This window comes from Nesoenas mayeri (assembly GCF_963082525.1).
Source record: "Nesoenas mayeri genome assembly, chromosome: 2".
Taxonomy (NCBI): domain Eukaryota; kingdom Metazoa; phylum Chordata; class Aves; order Columbiformes; family Columbidae; genus Nesoenas; species Nesoenas mayeri.
The window spans coordinates 77013455-77033308 of NC_137543.1; the positions used below are offsets into that span (position 1 = coordinate 77013455).

At 37.5% G+C, this 19854-nt stretch overlaps 1 protein-coding gene across 1 annotated transcript in view; it reads right to left on the reverse strand.

The window, feature by feature from the left end:
* CTNND2 (catenin delta 2) overlaps nt 1-19854 on the reverse strand; it is a gene marked incomplete at both ends in the record, with an annotated part of 526522 nt that overhangs the window by 5964 nt on the left and 500704 nt on the right. The window contains 2 exons of the mRNA XM_080340633.1: nt 4342-4473; nt 8743-8869. Of these exons, the coding sequence (XP_080196759.1) occupies nt 4342-4473; nt 8743-8869 (259 nt within the window). The remainder of the gene's footprint in view (nt 1-4341; nt 4474-8742; nt 8870-19854) is intronic.

The window sequence follows — 19854 nt, forward strand, 5'->3', positions numbered from 1 at the left end:
AATAAAAAGAAAGACAATGACACATCAAATGCTTGGAAATGAATGCCAAGAGTTCAAGAAATCTTGGCTTAGACTAGCTGGGAGGCTGAGATAATTCTGTCTCTGGAGGAAATGTAAGTCAAGCAATGTAGCTGCTAGCAATGCATGCAGCCTCGCTCCAGTACCTGCTTCTGGACACGCAGGCGGCATCCCTGGGAACTCCATTCCCGCTCTGCTGTGCTTCAGCGAGCAGTTGACTCTTGCTGTCCAAAAGCAGAGGGCAGATATAAAAGAAAGAAGGGAGAGAATGAGCTTGATGAATGGACAGGTATTGTGTGGTTAGTATCTGATTTTCGTTGTTAATGTATATGTACTATCCTAGTAAAATCAGCAGAGAGAGATATATTGAAATAGTTTTATTTTTAAAAACATGGCAAGAGAAAGGAAAGGAGTACAAGTAGCAAAGGATGGAGATTTTCCAGCAGCCACACTTCCTTACAGAGATGTGAGAATTGTAGCTGCGAATGAAATGATTTGAGGAGTGATGAGTATGTGTGTACATGTATATCTAAACACCAGTACATGATAGTACTGAAGAGGTACTTTTTACTAGGCAAAATTGTGAAGATTCTAACATGAGTACGATCATCAACCCACAGTACTTTCTGGTTGTATTGCATAAAGAACATTATAGAAAAATACCTTCGTTTTTTTCCCCCTGTTCACTTTCCAAGGTAATATTGGTTAAAAAAAAATGCCACATAGTTCCCCAGAGCAGTTTTCTGGCAAGCTGACAACAGCTTTGAAAACTATGTTACTCACTGGTCTGCGTGACAAAGATATCACTGACTGAAGCTGTCCCCATAGATCCCAGTCACTTGACTTATCGTTTAACATTCAGCTTTCCGTTCTTGTAAGCACTTACTCTGAACACATTTGCAGACACTTTGAAATAACAAGGTGCTAGTCTTTTGCCCTCACAAAAACAGGCTGACACTAAGAAAGGAAAGCTCAGTTGGACAGGTAGTCATCCTCATCTGGTATTGCATAACCTGTTTTTTCTGCTATAAGCAGCAGGACTCCATTACCTAAAATTTAGTTCAAGACAGTAAAGGAAAATGTTTCTGTGCCTTACAAATCTCAGCTAACAGACATCATTACCTGTCACTACCACTACCATCTTCCTGCACGGCAAGAGATGAGGTAAGGGCATGAGAAAAGATTACAGTGAATTATAGTTCTTTAAAGTAATAGTAAGTTCAAGTAGCCTGAGCACCTGCAGCTACTATAGCAGATGATGGTCGCTGGTCGTGTTCTGAATGTGCAGGGACTTGCAAGTAGGTTTAAATAAGAAAAGTACAGATGATTGATTCTTGATAACCGAAAGAAAAGAAAACCTTAATCAGAAGGTGCTTCTGCTGGCAGAACTGCAGACTGTGATGCAAGTATCAGTTCAGCAATGGAACTAACAAAGTAAAAGAAACTTTAGAGTAGAAGTCCCATGACAGGATAAAGGAAGCTTATCTTCCCTATTCTGAAAGAACTCACTATGACATAAATAACATTATCACATGCACTTATAGTGCCTGTTTTTTGTTTTTTTTTTTTCAAGGAATGTAACAGTTTTTGTCTTAAAAATATACTTCAGGTGATAAAATTTTATTATTGGTTATTATTTTCTACAGCGAAGATGGACAGTAAATATACCATGCATCATAAACCTGTGAAGGGAAGAGGGCAATGAGAACTTTGATATTGTTCCTCTATTTTTTAGCTGTCTTTGTGAAATCAATATAAGTTACCAACTTCAGCCAAACTGTTTACTTCATAGATCCTCCACTTTTCCCAGAGGTTTCCTGACAACTCCCCACAATGGCAAGAAGCCAACATTTCTACTTTGAAAATCCATCAAAAACCCTTCATTTCAGTCCCATCCAAGAGGTCATAAAATTTTTGAAGTATAAACTCAGAAGAGCTTTGGAGAAGAGCACAGAGACAGTCATGGATAAATTGGGACTACAGCTGGGCTCTACATTCTGTGTAAATCCGTAAGTCAAAGAAAGCTTTGTGTGATACATCAGCTTGGCACAAAATACAAGAGCAGCTCAAAATATGTGTACACCAGGTGGAACCTGAAAAAGCATTTATCCAAGTCTCATAGCCTCTGTGGATGTATTAGCTGCAATGCACTGTCTGATGCACAAAATGGAACACAGGCATTGCAATGAACTTGCTACACAAACTTAGACCATCCAAGTGAAGTCAAAATATCTCACAATTAAAACCACAGATACTGGTTTTATATTATTCTTTAATGAAATATTTATTTTATGAGCTACAAATACATTACACAAATTTCATGCTGAATGTTGACGAGTGAGATTCCTTCTAACTGTCACTTTCTTTTGTTCTTAAAATGATGCTTAATTTGAACTTTGACCAAATGAGTAAAGATTCGATGACCTGAAAGAGAGCAAAAGTGATTTGTTTATTACACTTTCATTTGTACATTGGTCATGTAAAATTGTGAAACATTATTAAACTTTTCAATTTGATTTTTGTTTTGATTTTTCATCACTGAGCTCAGTAGCTGGAAAAATAGTTGACAGCTGAGCACAATGTTGAGAGTTTCAAGCTTCCTTGCTAAAAGCCCACCCAAAAGATCAATACAAACAGACAAAATACAAGCAGATATTAAAGGAAAACCCGATGCAAAAAGTCAAATTGGAGCAAAGGTTGCTGTGGAAGTACAAGCCTCACAATGAGAAAATTACATCGAAAGAGAAAGGAAAGAAGTGAAATAGGAATGGGAAACGGAAAACATGACAATAAAAGACAAAATGAAATGAAATGGGGAAAAAGAGAAACCCAAATTTTTCTAAGTGTGGAGAGAGACAAGACTATCTGCAAGAAAACACAGATTTTTCACACAGAATCCCTTATTTTTTTGTGAACCTCTAATATAATCTAACAGCCTAAATTTGCAGATACAGATAGAGCTAAATACTTATGTTTCTGCCTTTCAGCTTGCTGCTCTTACTCCTGAGATTCTCTCTTCATGAATCCTTGACAAAGTGCTGAAAAAATATACTGTCCTGTCCTTCACAATCACACAAGTATGGATCACTGAAGTGTTTTAGAGAACGACCTTGTACAGCATCTATGAAACACTCAAAATGTTACAGATATATAAAATGCAGTACCTTGACTGAATCTGCTGCAATCTTGTGCAGTGTGCCGCCGTTCAGGATATTCCCTTTTTCTGTGGTTTCCAAATGCTCTTGATTGTCATTCCTCTTCTTCAGATTTTTTGCTTTCATGGTGATTAATGGTCCTCATTGCATGTGCACACAAATTCCAATGCTGGCCTTTCAGTTTTGGGTACACAATAGCGTATAACATAGATGATGTAGTATGAGTATCATTATATCCTAAATATAGTATTGAAAAACTATTGATGGCCCCACACTGAGTCAGCACACTGCTGGCATCCCCAGTCAGCTGAGGAACACAAATACAGCCCATTCTAGCATCCTCTGAGCAAGACCTCTATAGAAGGTATGAGAAAAAGTAACAGGCATTTGGAAAGTGCCGAGCAACTCCTCACTGTGATTTTTTGCTTGCCCTGAAGTAGCATTTGGAGGAGAGGACACCACGATGCTTGGCACTGTATAAAAGTAAGAAAATGCTCAACAGAGGTCATATAAGTCTGTGCAAAAGTGTAGATCAACACCTGTTTGGAAAGAGAATAAATAGAGAGGAGCAGTACTAGGCAAAACACTCAAAATATTACGACGACTTCAATGCTAACAGGTTAATGAGCTCATTATGGGAGAGGCGCCTTCAGTGAAACCTGCAATAGATGCCATAACATAGAGAAAATTATTCCATTTACATCCGCCCAGCTGAGAAAGTAACAGGGATGACTTTACAAACTACTACCAAATTTCCTAGGGATGACTAATGTGCAAAATAAACTATTAACAACTGGTCCTGGAAAGCCATTCCCTGCGAAAGACAGATGTTAGAGATCGCTGCACATGCTCAACCACAGTCACGCTTCAGAAACAACACTAATTAATACAAGGTGGATTTACTCACTTCCTTCTGAAAAAAGAAAACCCACCAAAATTAACAAGAAATGCAAGCTTGCTCTTAGAGCCACTCCACTGTGAAGTAACATGGCCTTTACAAATGATTTTCACATAGCATTATATTCATTATTTCTCAAGGTGGCTAAAACTTTGGAATCAATCAAAGCAGACTGACATTTTTCTACAGGACAGTAAACCGAGCCAAGCCTATAAAATCAGTGGTCTATCACAGCTGATTTTCGCATGTGCTACGCAAGCATAATCTCACCTGTCATGGTGTCTTTCCTGGAAGTGTGTTCTCCCTTATTTCCATGGTAAGTGGCGTTTGTTCCAGTTGATTCATAGTCTGTTTTTCTTTCTTTTAGGCTGATCATTTCCCGAGGTGAGGCTGGGGCACTTGCTAGATCATAGAAAAGGATTTATTTTTTCTCACCACATATGACTGAATGTAGTGTTTAATTCTAGAGTAAACATTTTACTGATGTTTATATTTGTTGGCATATCAGCATTAAGCTGTTTGAAGAAACACAATGGAAGAAACTCTATGGAAGAAAAGGTGCTGTTATTTTAAATATAGGACAAATGTGATAATGAGACAATCAACTCCATCATTTTCTCTCTAAACATTTTACGTTTTGCAATTTCAACCAACATCTAAGATGATCATTAAGAAAAAAGTACAATAATAATGATTCCCCTCCCACCCCCTTTAGCTTTTTAATTTCTTTAACTTGTCAAAACTTTCTGGTATAGGCACTTCAATTTTGTTTTCTCAAAATAGTTAATTTATTTCTGTTGAAAAGACATTTAACTTTCAACTGTGTGGAAAAACCCTTATAAAATTGTATCCTCCCTTCTCTGTTGAAAACAAACAAATCCATTAAATTATTCTAATGGGGACAGGAAGAAAAGAAAGGTGTGTTTCATAGAAAGCATATGGCAAACAATGTCTAACACTCAAAGGTAACTCAAATAATTTATCTGTCTTTAAATAACTACACGTGAACAACTGCCATTAAAACAGCAACTGCTACTTAAGGTATCATTAAAGCTAAATCCTTCATCACTGATGCTCGTAGTATGGCGAAAAGGAGGAAAGTATGAGGTGACTAGGAGGAGAACTGCCTTTGTACTTGATTCTCAGGCACTGAAAAATGTGATCGCTGGCTCTGATCATCAAGACTTATAGCTTGTGATGCTTAGGAAAAGGCAAAAAGCAGAGCTAAAAAGTACATCTTTCAAGCAAATTCACTTCCAAGATATTTAGATGTTGGTAGAGACAATGCACTTTCCCTTTTGTGGAGGTCAGAGGAAGGAGTACAAGGTGAGTGAGTGGCACAGCACCCCAGAGCCTTTTCAAGACACAGTGGTACAAAAATAACTAAAGGGCTGGTGATTACTTCCACTCCCTCCCCTGACTCCACCCAGTATTTGATATGTTGAAATAACCTAAAAAGCGATAACAAGTGTCCTTGCTTTAAAAAGAAAAGCAAGAAAAGAGAAAAGAAAAGAAAAGAAAAGAAAAGAAAAGAAAAGAAAAGAAAAGAAAAGAAAAGAAAAGAAAAGAAAAGAAAAGAAAAGAAAAGAAAAGAAAAGAAAAGAAAAAGAAAAACAACAACAAAAAAACCCAGAAAAATAAGACAAGCTCATTTGTGAAGCCTGGTCATGAGTTATGTCTTCCAGTATCTATCTCTATGTTACATTTTTTAGTTAAGGAGTCAGGAAACACTTGTACTTAATTAAGGAGCAGGGAAACACAAGTGATGCTGAATTCTGCTTAGATTGGCGCTACTGGCTTTGGCCTCTAAATTCACAGAGCAAATGAGGGACAGATGGTTTTTCTTATGAAGCCATTAGAACTGGGGATTGTTTTTAAATTGCTTGTCAATAGTGATGTAATTCTAAAGCTGATAATCCCGTAGATATAAATAAACATGACATTAAATTACCACATCAGCTAATGGCAACTTGAGTCTAACAGGGAACAAGACAGAATGCAAATGTTGAAAAAGTTGCCAACACAGGGATGCATTTTGTTTCACCTACTCTGGTAATGCTTTTAAGCACTTGGGTGTTTTGAACAAAACTGACTGATAAAGACACCACCATCTCTCTCTGTTCCCTGTGAGAATTATCTCTCTCCTCCCATGTGAGAACAATTGCTTTCTGGCAAGTGTTGAAAACCAGAACTGGCCTCTTTTAGAGTTTTTACTGGAAGCAGACGTAAAATCATTGGGTGACACTAGATTGAAAAGTGATACCAGTGTTTTCTACTCTTATTCTTTACAGAGACAAAAAGAGAAGACAGAGGTCTCTACACTAGTTAAAGCATCTTATCAGCAAGTCCTAGACATGGATGGGATACTGTGAGTTCATTTACTTCAACTCTTTACCCCAAGGTAAGATCCAGTATACCAAAACAATTCTTGACAGATTTTCATCTAAAACTTAAGATCTTTAATGACAGAGATCACATAACTGCTCCAAGCAGTTTGTTCCAGTGCTTTGTTTCCCTACTGTTAGGAAATGTTTCCTAATGTCTAGCCTGACTCCTTGCTGCTCATTATTTCCATTTGTCTGCTATGAAAGTAGAGAAAGTTCATGCTGTTCCTCTTCACAGCTGGCTGTTACGTGCCTGAATACTTGATGTGTTCCTCTTCTTGCTGCTCCCATCTTGTGTCTCTTATTCAAGTTAAACCATTACAGTCCATTCAGTATGTCCTCACAACCTAACTTCTCCATCTCCTAAATCATGTGTGCAACTGACAAAAATCCCTAAAAAATCATTTCTAAAGAACTTTTGTCCAGCCAGATATTGTCCTTATAATTTATTTGTAATGGATTGGACCTTTTTTCCCCTTTGGACAGTATCTTAAATTTCTCAGGATCACTCTGAATTCCAGTAATGCCTCTGAACATACATGAGCCTCTCTCAGGTCTATGTCACCTGCAAAGGTAATAGGAACCCTTTGTATATTATCTGGGTCATTAATAAAACCACTGAAAAGTATTGGGCCCAAGGCAAACCTCCAAGGAAATCATTCTTCCATTTTGGCAATAAGCAATACCCATTCTTTGCTAAACGTTTTCAGTCTGTTTTGTGTTTACCACACATGACATTTTGTGAACAGTTTGCTAGCTTACCTATAAAAATCTTGTGTGAAATATTCTTACTGATTACAGTAGACTTCATTTACTAACTATTCTTTCCAAAAAGCACTTTAACTGTTGTAGCAGGAACTTAGGTGGATTTTATAAGAATAAATTGCATTGAACCGATATTCAGATTTGATAGGGATACTACCAGACAGAAAATAACTTGTGCTATTATGTAGAAATAGATAGTCCTAGAGTTAAGTAGTATTTTATGTTCTTACTGTCTCTGAGGCGCTCAGATTGTGATTATTTGTTTCTGTAATTTTCTAGAATGAAGTTGAACTGACAGCTCTGTAATTATATTGGCTCCTCTTCCTTCAGAAACAGCCACTATATTTGTCTTTTTCCAGTCTTACGATAACTCATGATGGCAGAAGAATTTCATCCAAAATTTCTTAAAGTATATTCTTGAAGGAATAGAGTAACAGAAGTGAGGAGACAGTTCTGGCAAGAGACAGGGCTAAGATCTCAGAGCCAGACAATTCAAGTGCCTTGCACTTAGAGTCAAAATGAGATTTTGGAGAAGAAAAAAAGGAACAAGAGCCCTTTACAGACTTGTGTAGTGACAGATTTTGAAAACTGAAGAGCAGTTCTCACTGTACTTCTGGTTACATTTTCAGATTTCCTCAGTGATTGTTCTGCAGGACTAAGGTGTAGCTTTTAGATAACTAACAAAACAATTTTCTTAAAAAAACAACACCAAGGCACAATGCTGATGGCAATAATCAGTTTGGCCCAATTTAATCCTAAACTCTTGGTATACCTATGGAATGACAGCAGTTGACTGAAGAAGTAGTAAAAAGCACATTAAAAGGCTGTTTTACTCTGTTTATCTTAAAAGATTTTCACTGTGAATGGTTTTATCTAACCAAGGTATGTTCTACCTTGGAATAAACAGAGGGGAAAATGCCCAGATTTCTGAACAGAAAAATTAATTAACACTTAGATACTTATATTAGTTCATTGTTTGGATCATACAGAGTTAATGACAGTGGGTATAAATATGCCATTGATGTTACTAGAAGACCTGTAGTCAATCTTTTGTCAAACTTACACATGCATGTGTATGCACGCTTATATACACATATAATCAGAATAAAAGCTGACAACAAATAAGGTGGATCCTTCAACTTCCATGCAGCCTGCAGAGTGGTTGTAAACAACATGGTAGTTTTTGTGACTTAGCAAAGTGAGTAACAGAATTTCCTCATGTTACTAATGGACACCATTGCCCTGAGACCTACCCAGGTAATTCCAATCAGGAAAACACTGCTTGGGAATTAATAGCAAAAAGTTATGGGATATTGTTTCTGCTGTAAAAATTTCCAAGGTGTTAATAAAAAAAAAAATTCCTGTTTTGAACAGATAATTCAGATAAGAGTAAAGAATATATTTTGTGCCCTTCCACCACAGTTAGCAACAAATCCACATGCCAGTGACATTGCTTTAAGAAGGAAAATGACAGTGATGGATTACCTCTGTCTTTATTCCAGTCCTGAAAGCCCGGTCTTACCTGAGCGGTTGTTAGGAGACATGCGCACAGGAGAGATGGAGGGCGTGCGTGATGAAGAGTATGGTCTTTGCCGATCCCTTTCTATCGTTGAAGATGAGGCTACAAAGTGATACTGCGACCATCCATCCTGTAACATCAAACATTGCAATAGTGATCAGTGAAAACACCATGCAGTTCCCCATATTAAGTACAGAGTATTTTCCTCTACTGTTTTCACTACGTAAACAAAGTGGGCTACTATATTTTTTCCCACTGAGTGGTAAATATTCTTAATGGTGCAGGATATAACCTGCTGATTGTATTGACACACCAACAGAAAAATTAGAAGGCAGAAAGTTCTGTAAAATAGCATGTTAGAAAGACTCAAATTATGAAAACACTCAACTTTTTAGGCTATTTATTTATAATTCTGCCTTTTCTATGTGTCTGTTTTCAAATTGCAAAAGGCATTCTGGCTATTAAAATATTTCCAAATCAAAGACTGCTTGTTTTCACAGTCAAAATTAGTTTTTGCTTTAGAACATTTCTATCTTGCAAGAAACTTTTGGAGTAAGTAGATGGGAAAGACCCAGGCTTATCAAAATGATTGTAACTTTTGGTATTTGTAGACTAGTTACATTAGCTGCCCATTTGTTCACATGAGGAAAAAGGAATCAATGCATTTTCCTCATGGCATTTTTCTCCAAGATGTACAGAAAGAAATTCTATTCCTTCTATTTAAAACTGTGGTAATGGTGATGTATTTTTTTTTAAAGGAAAGTATTACAAACATTAGAAACAGCTAGTTCAGAAATAAAAATGAGAGTTTCAAACATTCATGTTTTGTTCCTGGACCATAATATAATGCAACAATCCAAAATAATGTACATTTTTAAAAGGATATTCAAAAGTTTGAAAGTATAATGAGAGAATAAACTGACTCTTGTTAGTGCTCTTGTTAAACAAAAGTATTTCAAATGTCTAAAGTATTGCTAGATTTTAGCTGTCTTTATCACCGCTTAATGTTTAATCTAAATCAGTAACACAGAGATTTCCAGGTCTTGCACTGAAGGCATAAGCCTTTTAAAATACCCACTTTCTGTTGGGCTCAGTGGAAATTGAGTCAAGCACCTGGTATTGCACTAAACAATGTTTTTGTGATCAAATGCTGAATAAAAACAAACATCGTAAAATATTACCAGAAAACAGCTGGAATTTTCCTCTTTCTTGTAGAAAAATAGTTTTTTTGTTGGGATATAAAGAATATTCCAAGCCCCTGCTTCAGGCTACTCAAGACATCCACCTCTGAATCCCACTCTCTGCCTTTGCCCCAGGCATCTCTCTGACTTTGTTCCCTCCACAGACATCACTGGCAGCTGGCTCTCAGAATTGCAAGAGAAACTGGCTTGAAATTCCCCCTTCCACGACACTTTTAAGAAAGAGAACTCAGCAAGGCTGTGACACATTTCTCTTTTACAAACAGCAGGAGGAAAGAAGATGTTCATACTTGATGTAGAGGGAATTGTTCTAAGTAAATTCAAATAGACAGAGGTGACACTTAACTACAGATTCTGAATGTCTGTACTCCTTAGTATAACACATTTGAATAAACATGCGTTTATCTCAGTCATAATTGCAAGGGTAAAAATAATAAGGAAGAGTGAAGGCTGGGTCACAGCAGTCACGGTTTTCCCTAGAGTTGATAGTGAGCATTTGTCCACAGAGGTCACTTATGTTTAGAACACTTCACTGAGTTGCCCCTCATATTTCATGACAGTCATAGAAGAAAATATAAGGAAGAAAACCAGTTAACTAAAAGAAATAGTAACTTGAAAAAAGAAATAATTTCTCTTTAGTACCACTTGCTTAAACCCAAATTTTCTACATCCAATATTTCATTTCCAACAAGCAGCTTCTACACAAGCTGTTTCGTCCAACCTAGAGGAAAGATCAATGAGAATGCAAACAAAAATACCACTAAAGCCCTGACTTCGTAATATTAAATTGGAAATTATTAGACACTTTTCAATATATATACATATATTTAGTATGCATGTATATAATCCATACATATTTTGAAATAACTAATAGTTTATAATTATAATGCATAGCTTAAGTCAAATAATCTTATCCAAGCGGCAAGACTGTATATACTTAGCATCATTTTTACATCACCTATTAATAACAACTTGAATGGTGATTTCTCTACTATAAAAATGATGTAGCAAACACATGAGAAGCCCATGCCTTTTTCTTGCTGAAGAGAAATGGTTCCTTTTTTACTCCTTCTCTGGGGTCAGACATTCTTACCATAAAGGTGACTCTCTGTAATTCACTGTTACAGTTTTCTGACCATCTATTTTCTTTTAAACAGACCACTGAAGTAATGATACCAAGAGGTCAGACTCTAGATCTGGTAAAAGGACAAGGAATAAACTATTTATTACTGTCTACCTGCAAAAGGAGAAGCTTACATAGTGCAAGTCAGAAATTCTTTCAGCTTTGTGGATCTAGATGCACACATGGCCAGCAACACTCTCCTTTTGCACTCTAGCTTCCTCAAATAAATCCCTGTCATGTGGGTGAGAAAAAAGTGACCCAAATCTTCCCATAAACCCTTCTTCCTGTTGTCTATTCCATCTGTATTGTTTACATTAATATGTGGACCCATGTTCTGATGGCAAGTGGATGAAATAAATCCTTGTTTTATGCACAGTCCCATGGACTCTACAGCAATAGCATGTGACACCAGTTTTGTTCTGTAGAATATCAACAGCTACTTTGACAACATTGCTTCCTCAGAAACAGCATTGCCAGGTGCCTCAACAGTGAGGGAGCAAAATCAGCTGTAGTTGGGATGCTGGTAATAGTATTCTTCTGTATGGTAAATGTTCTTCCTTCTCCTCCTCCCTGCAAATTTTCATTTTTCTCTCTGCTGAGAGCAGCGCATGCAGTGAGGTCTTCAAATAAAATCTGCTACAAACTTTCAAGTTTGCAAGCCTCATCAGCTCAATAAAATGAGTCACGCAAGCAATAAACTCTAACACAAGTATTGTGGTGAATTGGCATTGCTTTTGGCTCAACAAGGCACGTTGCTATCACGGTATGACAACCTTCATGATGTTCTTCAACAGCAATATGAGGAGCTCCCAGACCTCCCAGTATTTCAAAATTCTAATACTTCAAAGTCACCTATCTTTAGCTCTTCTCTGCCACAAGGAACAAACTTCTTTCCTGGGAAAGGTAAACAGTTTGTAACAAATTCATTAAAACTACCCCCATCAACAATTCCAAAAGCTATTAGTGTTAAATATTGAAACTAATTTTTAAGAGCCTAAAGGGAGTATTTTCAATTTAATGCTGAGATAAATACCACCTGATGTGATGGCTGCTTTCATTAGTTTGTTTCAGCTCTAGTGCCTGTAATGAAATTTAATTAAATTGATTTGGGTACTTAAAGGTACAGTATATAGCAGTGTCCTGCAGAGACGAAAGCTAACTCAAAAGCAAAGTGTGTGAGACTGCATTTCAGCAACCAATTTACCAGCCACAAACATGGTCTAGGAGAAGAAGAGTAAGACAAAAAGATCTGACAAATTGGAAAGAAATTCAATGCAGTTCTTTTACAGGATGGATGCATTTTTTAACTGGCAGCAATTAATTAATAGGTGGCAACTGCACACTACAGGAGAGCATAGAACAACCAGAGTACAGAAATACCGTTATACATCCTTATTGTATCTTCCAAGGTATCTTCTACTGAGCATTGATCTACATTTTGACTATAATGAATATATATATTCTCCCTCAATTATACTCCACACATTCCAAATGTTAAAGCTTGGTTGGCAGTGACATGTTTTTGATGATACATTCTTGGAAAAGCTGCAAGGATTAGATTTGAAGCGGGGGTTAGATAACCACTGTAGAAAGCAAAAGTGACATTGTAGCCTCACTGATCACCTTCTACTAGGCTTAAGGAGTGAACAGGTCCTTTGTCTCCCTGCTCAACTTTAAGTCATTTTGAGAAGAAACAATTGTCTTCAGGCCCATGCAAAAGAATTATTTTGTCAGAGTGACTGAACTTACTGTCCCAAACACCTATTGTATAGGTATCTTATGAAAATATAATTTGGGTTTTCCCTTTATTCTTCTTCTGTTTAAAATGTAGGGAAAAAGAGAGGGCAGTTTTTTATTGCGTTTGCAAGAGTTTCAAATTCTCAGAACTCTTCAGTAGTGGAGTCCTTGACTTGAGATGATTTGCAGAGGTGGGTGATATCAGATGCACCATTTTCTCACTTAGCACAGTAACACTATGAAGACTCAATGAAATGAAGCCCTGATGGGAACTAACACTATGCTGACATCAGAGTGACTAATGAACTTACAGATGAGAGAGGCAAAAGAGGGGATCAGATACAATGAGGTGGCCAAGCAATGTGTGGTGAACTTGGGGAAGAAGCAATGACATCGCCAACCTCAGCGTAGTACCCAACCTGGATGACCTCATGGTATCCAGTCAGAAAGAAACCTCACATCAGTTCATGTGCTAATATCCATAGCTAAAAGAAGAACAAGCCCTACCCTCTGAGTGACTACGCTGATCAGCTGCTAAGAGGACACTGACTTAAAATACACTGAGTGGCTTAGAGAAACTGTACCGTAGCTGCCTGCACATGAATATCTTTCAGTGCTGAAAAGCATAGTCTGCCCTGACCTCTGATGTCCTAACACTGTGAGGAAGAAAGACAGCTTCTTCCTCAAACCAGAGAAATCCCACTCGAGAAAAAAAACCAAAAATGGTGCAACAACTCCAATAATGAAACAGCTGAAACCTGAGGGACTACAGACAATGTAGTTAGTATCCTGCCTTCCCCAGGTTTACAAACTCTCCAGCATGCTACTTCTTGCTTCAGGCCTGATCCTCTTGTGACTCGATTCAACAGACATTTTTCCAAATGATTTGAAGGGGCAGACTTGATTTATCATCTACTTCCTCATCTGCAAGCCAGCATTTTACTGGTTTCAGGATATTAACTGTAATAATAACTGCTCCTGTAATGGTAACAAGCTCTAGAAGCATGAAGTTTTGATAGCAACCACTGTCAGGAATCGGTAACTAGACCACCGCTGTGTTAGAAGCAGGTGATAGAGCAACAAGGCAAAACGCCTGTAAGTACATAAGTTAGGATTTACTTGCTTTGAAACTCAGCCAGACATTGCTCTGAGTTGCTGGTGTTGCATCTTTCGCAAGCTGAAGCTCTGCTGTCAGGTTAAATGAAACATCCTGACTGGTGTGCACCATTGTGACATTGTCTAGAGTACAAGATAAATCTGATGTGAATTAAGTCAAGGCTCATCAGACTTACACAGGTCTGGGCAATTCTTCAGTGGGGATTTGTTGTCACGACACTAATAAGACATAACAGAAATTAGAACTGGATCAAATTATCTACACACATTGACATATGAAAGTTATGTGCGTGACTTGACTACGGTGAGAAATCTAAAACAGTTACAAGGTTGAGGTGATCCACACACGTATCTTACAGAGCTCTTAAATGGGTTTTTTGAAATAATGTGGTTTAAGTGTTCACCAACCACTACACTCATCATCAGGCTTTACAACCCAGGGTCATATTGTTTTCATTTAATACAAGAGGAGAGAATAAACACATTTCCCAGTGCTTCTCAACAGAGATATCGAGCCCGGCTTCTATCCCTCTGCCAGCCCCATGGCAGCAGAGGCTAACCACCCCCACCAACACACCCGAATATTGAGTTTGCGACTGCTCCCTGTGTGTCACTGTACTCCAGTACAAGGAAATGTCAGCTGCTGAAGGAGAGATGGAGAGATGGCTGTTCTCTAAAAAAGCCCCTGCCTTTGTACTTGGAGTGTGTTTACTGCAGAAGAGGGATTTCAACTAAATTCTCACAACTTCAGCAAGTCTAGAAATACTTTTGAAATACAGGACAACTAGTTTTACATAAACAAACTATATTAAAAATAAAGGTGTTCTTTCATTTTTCCTTTGAATTTACAATGCCAAATCCTACTACCAGTAAATGATTCCTGAAAGGATTGTCTTTTATGGATTTGCTTGTGTTGTTTCCAGGAAAACTCAAAATCAACAGAGAATTCTGGGGCATTGATCTGCTTTATGAGGTATCCTGAATAAATCTACTTCATTGATGACTTTTTACTGCCATTAGCTAAGCTACAAACAATTATAGGCAGTATATTGACATTTTCACTCCTAGAATTTTGTCTCAGAAGTGAGAACTTGAGACATGAGTAGGGATTGAGCCTGAAAGATATTGACATTCTCCTGGCTTATACATTAGTGGTTGTTCCTTGGGTTAAATCCTTCAAACTGATTCTGTTTTAAGTCTACAAGTGGAAATCTGGGGTAGTTTCACTGGCTTCAAAAGACAAAGGGCTGCTGACTCCAGTTCTCCTGTTTACCTTCCTCTCCCAAAGATTTTTGAGCCAGGGCCTCAAAATCAACAGATACAAAGTGAAGACATGGGCCACTGAAGCTTCATTTGAAGATTTTAGTATTTATGTTTATAGTCATATTTCCACAGCTTATGAAAGGTGGAAAAATACTTAAAACAGAGAAATTAATCAAGTTTAGGGGATTTAAAAATACTAAAATAATTAGGATAAAAATACAGGAATTGCTTGCAGTATGACCACTTAGCCAAAGTGGTTAAAGGAAAACATAATTTGCTTCCCACTCCTGATGATGATGCCAGTTACTAGTGAGAAGTTATGTTGTGAGTATGACACCTGCCACTGTGCGAGCCTGGGAGGAAGGCCACTCACTCCTCCCTTGCACAGCCATAACTAAGGGGAGAGGAGAGAGACTCCACTGAGATGATCTGGGGAGCAGTGCCATCACCTGAGCAGCAGCAGCTGAGCTGGGCAGGGAAGGACCAAACCAGCTGGGCGGCAGAGCTGCCACTGGAGCAACCACCTCTCCCAGGGGCTCTTGGTCGCTGCCCCAGTGCCCAATGCTGGGGAGGCTGTTTCACCACTCCCTGACCGGCGTGGCTGTGTGATACACCCACACACACCCACCCCACATCCGGCGCCTTTCTTACGATGTGCAGGGGGTTTGACCTCAGCACTTCTCTCCTTTTTACTCTGAATTTCAATGTACAAATGGCTTTTACTTATAAGTGACCATTCCTGCATCCCAGACGCAGCAGACATTCAATTACTTAAGAGACTGAAAGAGAAATACATATTTAGGGCAGCATGTGGCTTAAAAAGGAGCTCCCAGTCAGACAGTCATTAACCACAGCAAAACTGTCTGGCACTGGATGAGGATTATTAAGTTTTCTGTAGGCTCTTTAAAGTGACATTTTCAGAATCAGTGGTTAAGCTCATTCTTTTCAAAATGAGATGTGTACCTCTCAGCCTCCATCTCAGCTTCTCTGAAAGTAAAGTCATTATTTTCCTATTGTCAGCGTTCCACCTCAAAATCTTTTGGAATATTGTCTCTCCCTGTTTTTCTCTTGTCATCACAGAGCCTGAGAGTCTATATTATTCTGAGAGTATCACACAATTTTTTTCTTTCAAAATACCACAGACGGCCTTGGCCAGTTTTATTTTTTTCAAATGCGCACTTTTTTTTCCTTTCTGTGCAGTGTTATCATCTTCTAATCACATATCTTCTACTGTAATTTTATATCTCACCCCTTGATTTTAGCTATGAAGAGACACACAATAAGAGAGGGATACGTTAATTACTTGCCAAATCTATCGGAGTGAGAAACAGCTAGGTAACTATCCCAGGCTGTTTTATATAGAGCAACTCTGGGACGTTTCAGGAAATCACTGAGGCATTGCTTTACCTATCCATAATTAATTATTGATTTCCTGTTGTGCAAGTTGCAAAGATGACAAGACCTAATCTGATGAATAAAATAGCTATAAGAAAAGGGGATCGTATGTGAGGCAAAGCATGAAGGACAAGACTTCAGATACGGCAGAGTTCATTATTCATTTTGCTGAGGTTATATGCAGCTAAATAATAAACCTTTCAAAACACTGCAATAAAATGAAATAAATCCATTTTTCAAAGCATCACTTTGCCTCTCAAACAGAAATAAAATTGATTTAATATATTTTAGAGGAAATGGAGGCAGCATTTGGCCCTTTGGCAAGAATTTCTGTTCTCCTCTTTTCCCCTGCATAAGGTATACAAGCTATAATTTAAATTGTTAGAATCATGAAGAACTAATTTTACTTGCACCTTGTACGCAAAAAAAGCCTTGCATCCAAGAAAGTGTTTACAAAAATTTTGACTTGCATTGTCATTTTCATTCCAGTAATGCAGTTTCAACTATCTTAATGTGTTTATGCCGTAGAAATGCAAACTCTGTCTCTTGGCCACAAAAACTCAGGGGGTAGAAAAAATACTACTTTATGCTCAGGGTCAGTTTCTTAAGCCTACAGTCCTTACAAAGACGAGAAACTAAACAAAACCTCATACTTTTACTTTTTATGTAATACGATCAACCAAATACTACTGTTAGCAGTGCTGTGTTAATGGTTGGACTTGATGATCTTAAAGGTCGTTTCCAACCAAATTGATTCCATTATACCTGCGAACACAAAAAATGAAAAAAATCATTATCAGAATAAATTTGCACTGTTGTCTCTTCTGGTGAAGAACATGGTAGGTTTGATGATACTGCCTGCTATCTAGAGCCATTAGGACTTTGTGTTTCCTAAAGAGTGGCACTGTGGCTCACAAGTGGGGATCATTTTATTCAAATGTGTAGCTGCCTGACAAGCAAGGAATTGGCAGCTCTTTGGAAAAATCACTAGATGAGCTCATGCTGTCCTTGATTTTAGGTCAAAAGTTCCTGTACAAATACACCTAAATTACAAAGTTGGAGATCCAAGTGATTATTGCTAATATGTGCAAGTTTTGAGGATATGCTGCTTTGAACATGTAGTTTACCAACACACCTAGATATCAATAATGAGAAACACATTATTTTTTACTGAAATACCTTTAAGAGTTTTTGATTCAGTAAATAAAAGTTCCAGTATTGACAACTCAAACAGGAACACACTACTGCATCAAAGCCTGCAACTCTCATTTTAGAGGAACCACAACTTTTCCTAAAAGCACTTTGTAAAATTAAAAGTAATAAAAACTATTTCGAAACTGCCAGTGAAAATTTTAATTTCTACTTTCTACAGGAAGAAGAAGCTCTTTTATCAAGACAAACTGTATCAGCTAGTAAATGAAGTAAAATAACTCAGAACAAAGCACACATACTACAAAAGAGACTCCTATCAACAAACAAGGTTTCTTTCTTTGAGTTTGAAATGGCAGACATATTTAGGCCATTTTTAAAATTCTGTTAGCAGTTTTAGGAAGAGAAAAGGGAAGAAATGAGGACTTCCCAGCATTTTGTTTTCCCACCCATTATTAGATCATATAGAACATCAAAGAACTGAAAGTAGAATATTGCTGCACTAGATAAATATTTCATTGAACTTTGACTGAATTTACACATACTGGCCACATTAAACAACCACTTTTAACCTCCTTATAGGACCAAGAAGAACGAGAAGCATAGCAACACAGAGGAGCATCAGCGAAAGACGTCCAGTGATATGCATCAGACCATCACAGTTTGACTGTTTACCTCTGAAATGAAAACATGTTCTGATTGCCGCAATAATAAGTTTAATTTGATTTCCATCCCCTCTACTGCTTGTGTATGCTATTACTTCTAGTAAAAATTCTGTACTATAAGCAGCCATTCCACACAGCTGTTTAAGCTAGCTGGGAGAAACCAAATTTCTCACCTCTACTCTTTACTACATATGTGTTTTTATCCGTGTCTGAACCTATATATGCAAACATCAAGCACGTAAGTTAATTAAAATGATATTTTGTTCTGAATGGTAGAAATCATATCCCTTGAATTAATTTTGGAGAAAAAGACTGACATGAATTAAAAATGCTTTCTCTTAGCATGTCTCTTTAAAAGACTTTTGAAACTCTTTAAAAAGACTTCTGGATTATTTTCAGTATTGTACATCTGAATCAACCTAAACTTTCTTATTTATTTGTTATTTATATTTGTTTCAAAAAATAATACATTATTTAAGTGGACTAAAAATATTCTTACTCTCAAAAGACATGCAGACAATTTTCTTAGGTATATACTTTGTATTCAAGTATAAAAATCCTGTCTTATTATGAGGAGCCATACTTTCAAGAAGAAAAATCCTGTAGATGTGACCTTCCACTTTTGCATAGCCTTCCAGATCCTGGATGCCTACTCGTACCTCTAACCTAAGGATATTTCAGAAACTTCACTTATACAATTCCCTTCAGAAATAAGGCTCTAAGTCAAAGATGCTGACTCCTGGGCTGCATTTTAAATTCTCTTTTCTTCAGAGAAGTTCAAAAGGTGGAGTACGTAAAGACAGACTTTGTACAACTAAAACATTAAATTTCTCTCTTCTATATCTGTACTTAGTAACCTTAAAATGGATTTGGGTTTTCAAATGAAAAATACCTAGTCTTTCCCACATAAGTCAGCTAAAGCTTACTGTAGGACTGGTTGCCAATGCCAAGGATGCTTTAGCATCAGATATATATATGTACGGCTTATCCTAGAGAATGTTTGGACAAACTTTTATTATTTTCTTATTTGTTTGACACCTCCTGTGTCTAGTAGGTTTTGGATGACAATGGTGTCAGCTTTCACACACCTCTTACTGATGATTTAGAAGAATTACTGCGAAGTCTGGTTGTTGAATTACCACTTGCTACAATGCTGGATGTTAAAGGAAGCGCTATCATGCCTTTAAGGCCCTCACGGGAAAGGCAAAATTCAAGCAGAGCTGCAGATACTAAGCTCACAGCAGAAACCATTCAGGTTTATTCCTTTAGGTATTTCCAGGCTCTCCTTGGTCAGAGATCATGCTTAAAGGCAGTGCCTTCTAGGTCCATGCTGTGTCATGAGTACATTTTACATACACACACCCACGTACACATATACACTCACGTACACATATACATATATGAACATACAGATATTTACTAGCAAAAAAAATGATACACAGTCACACAGACATGTAAGTATTTGCAA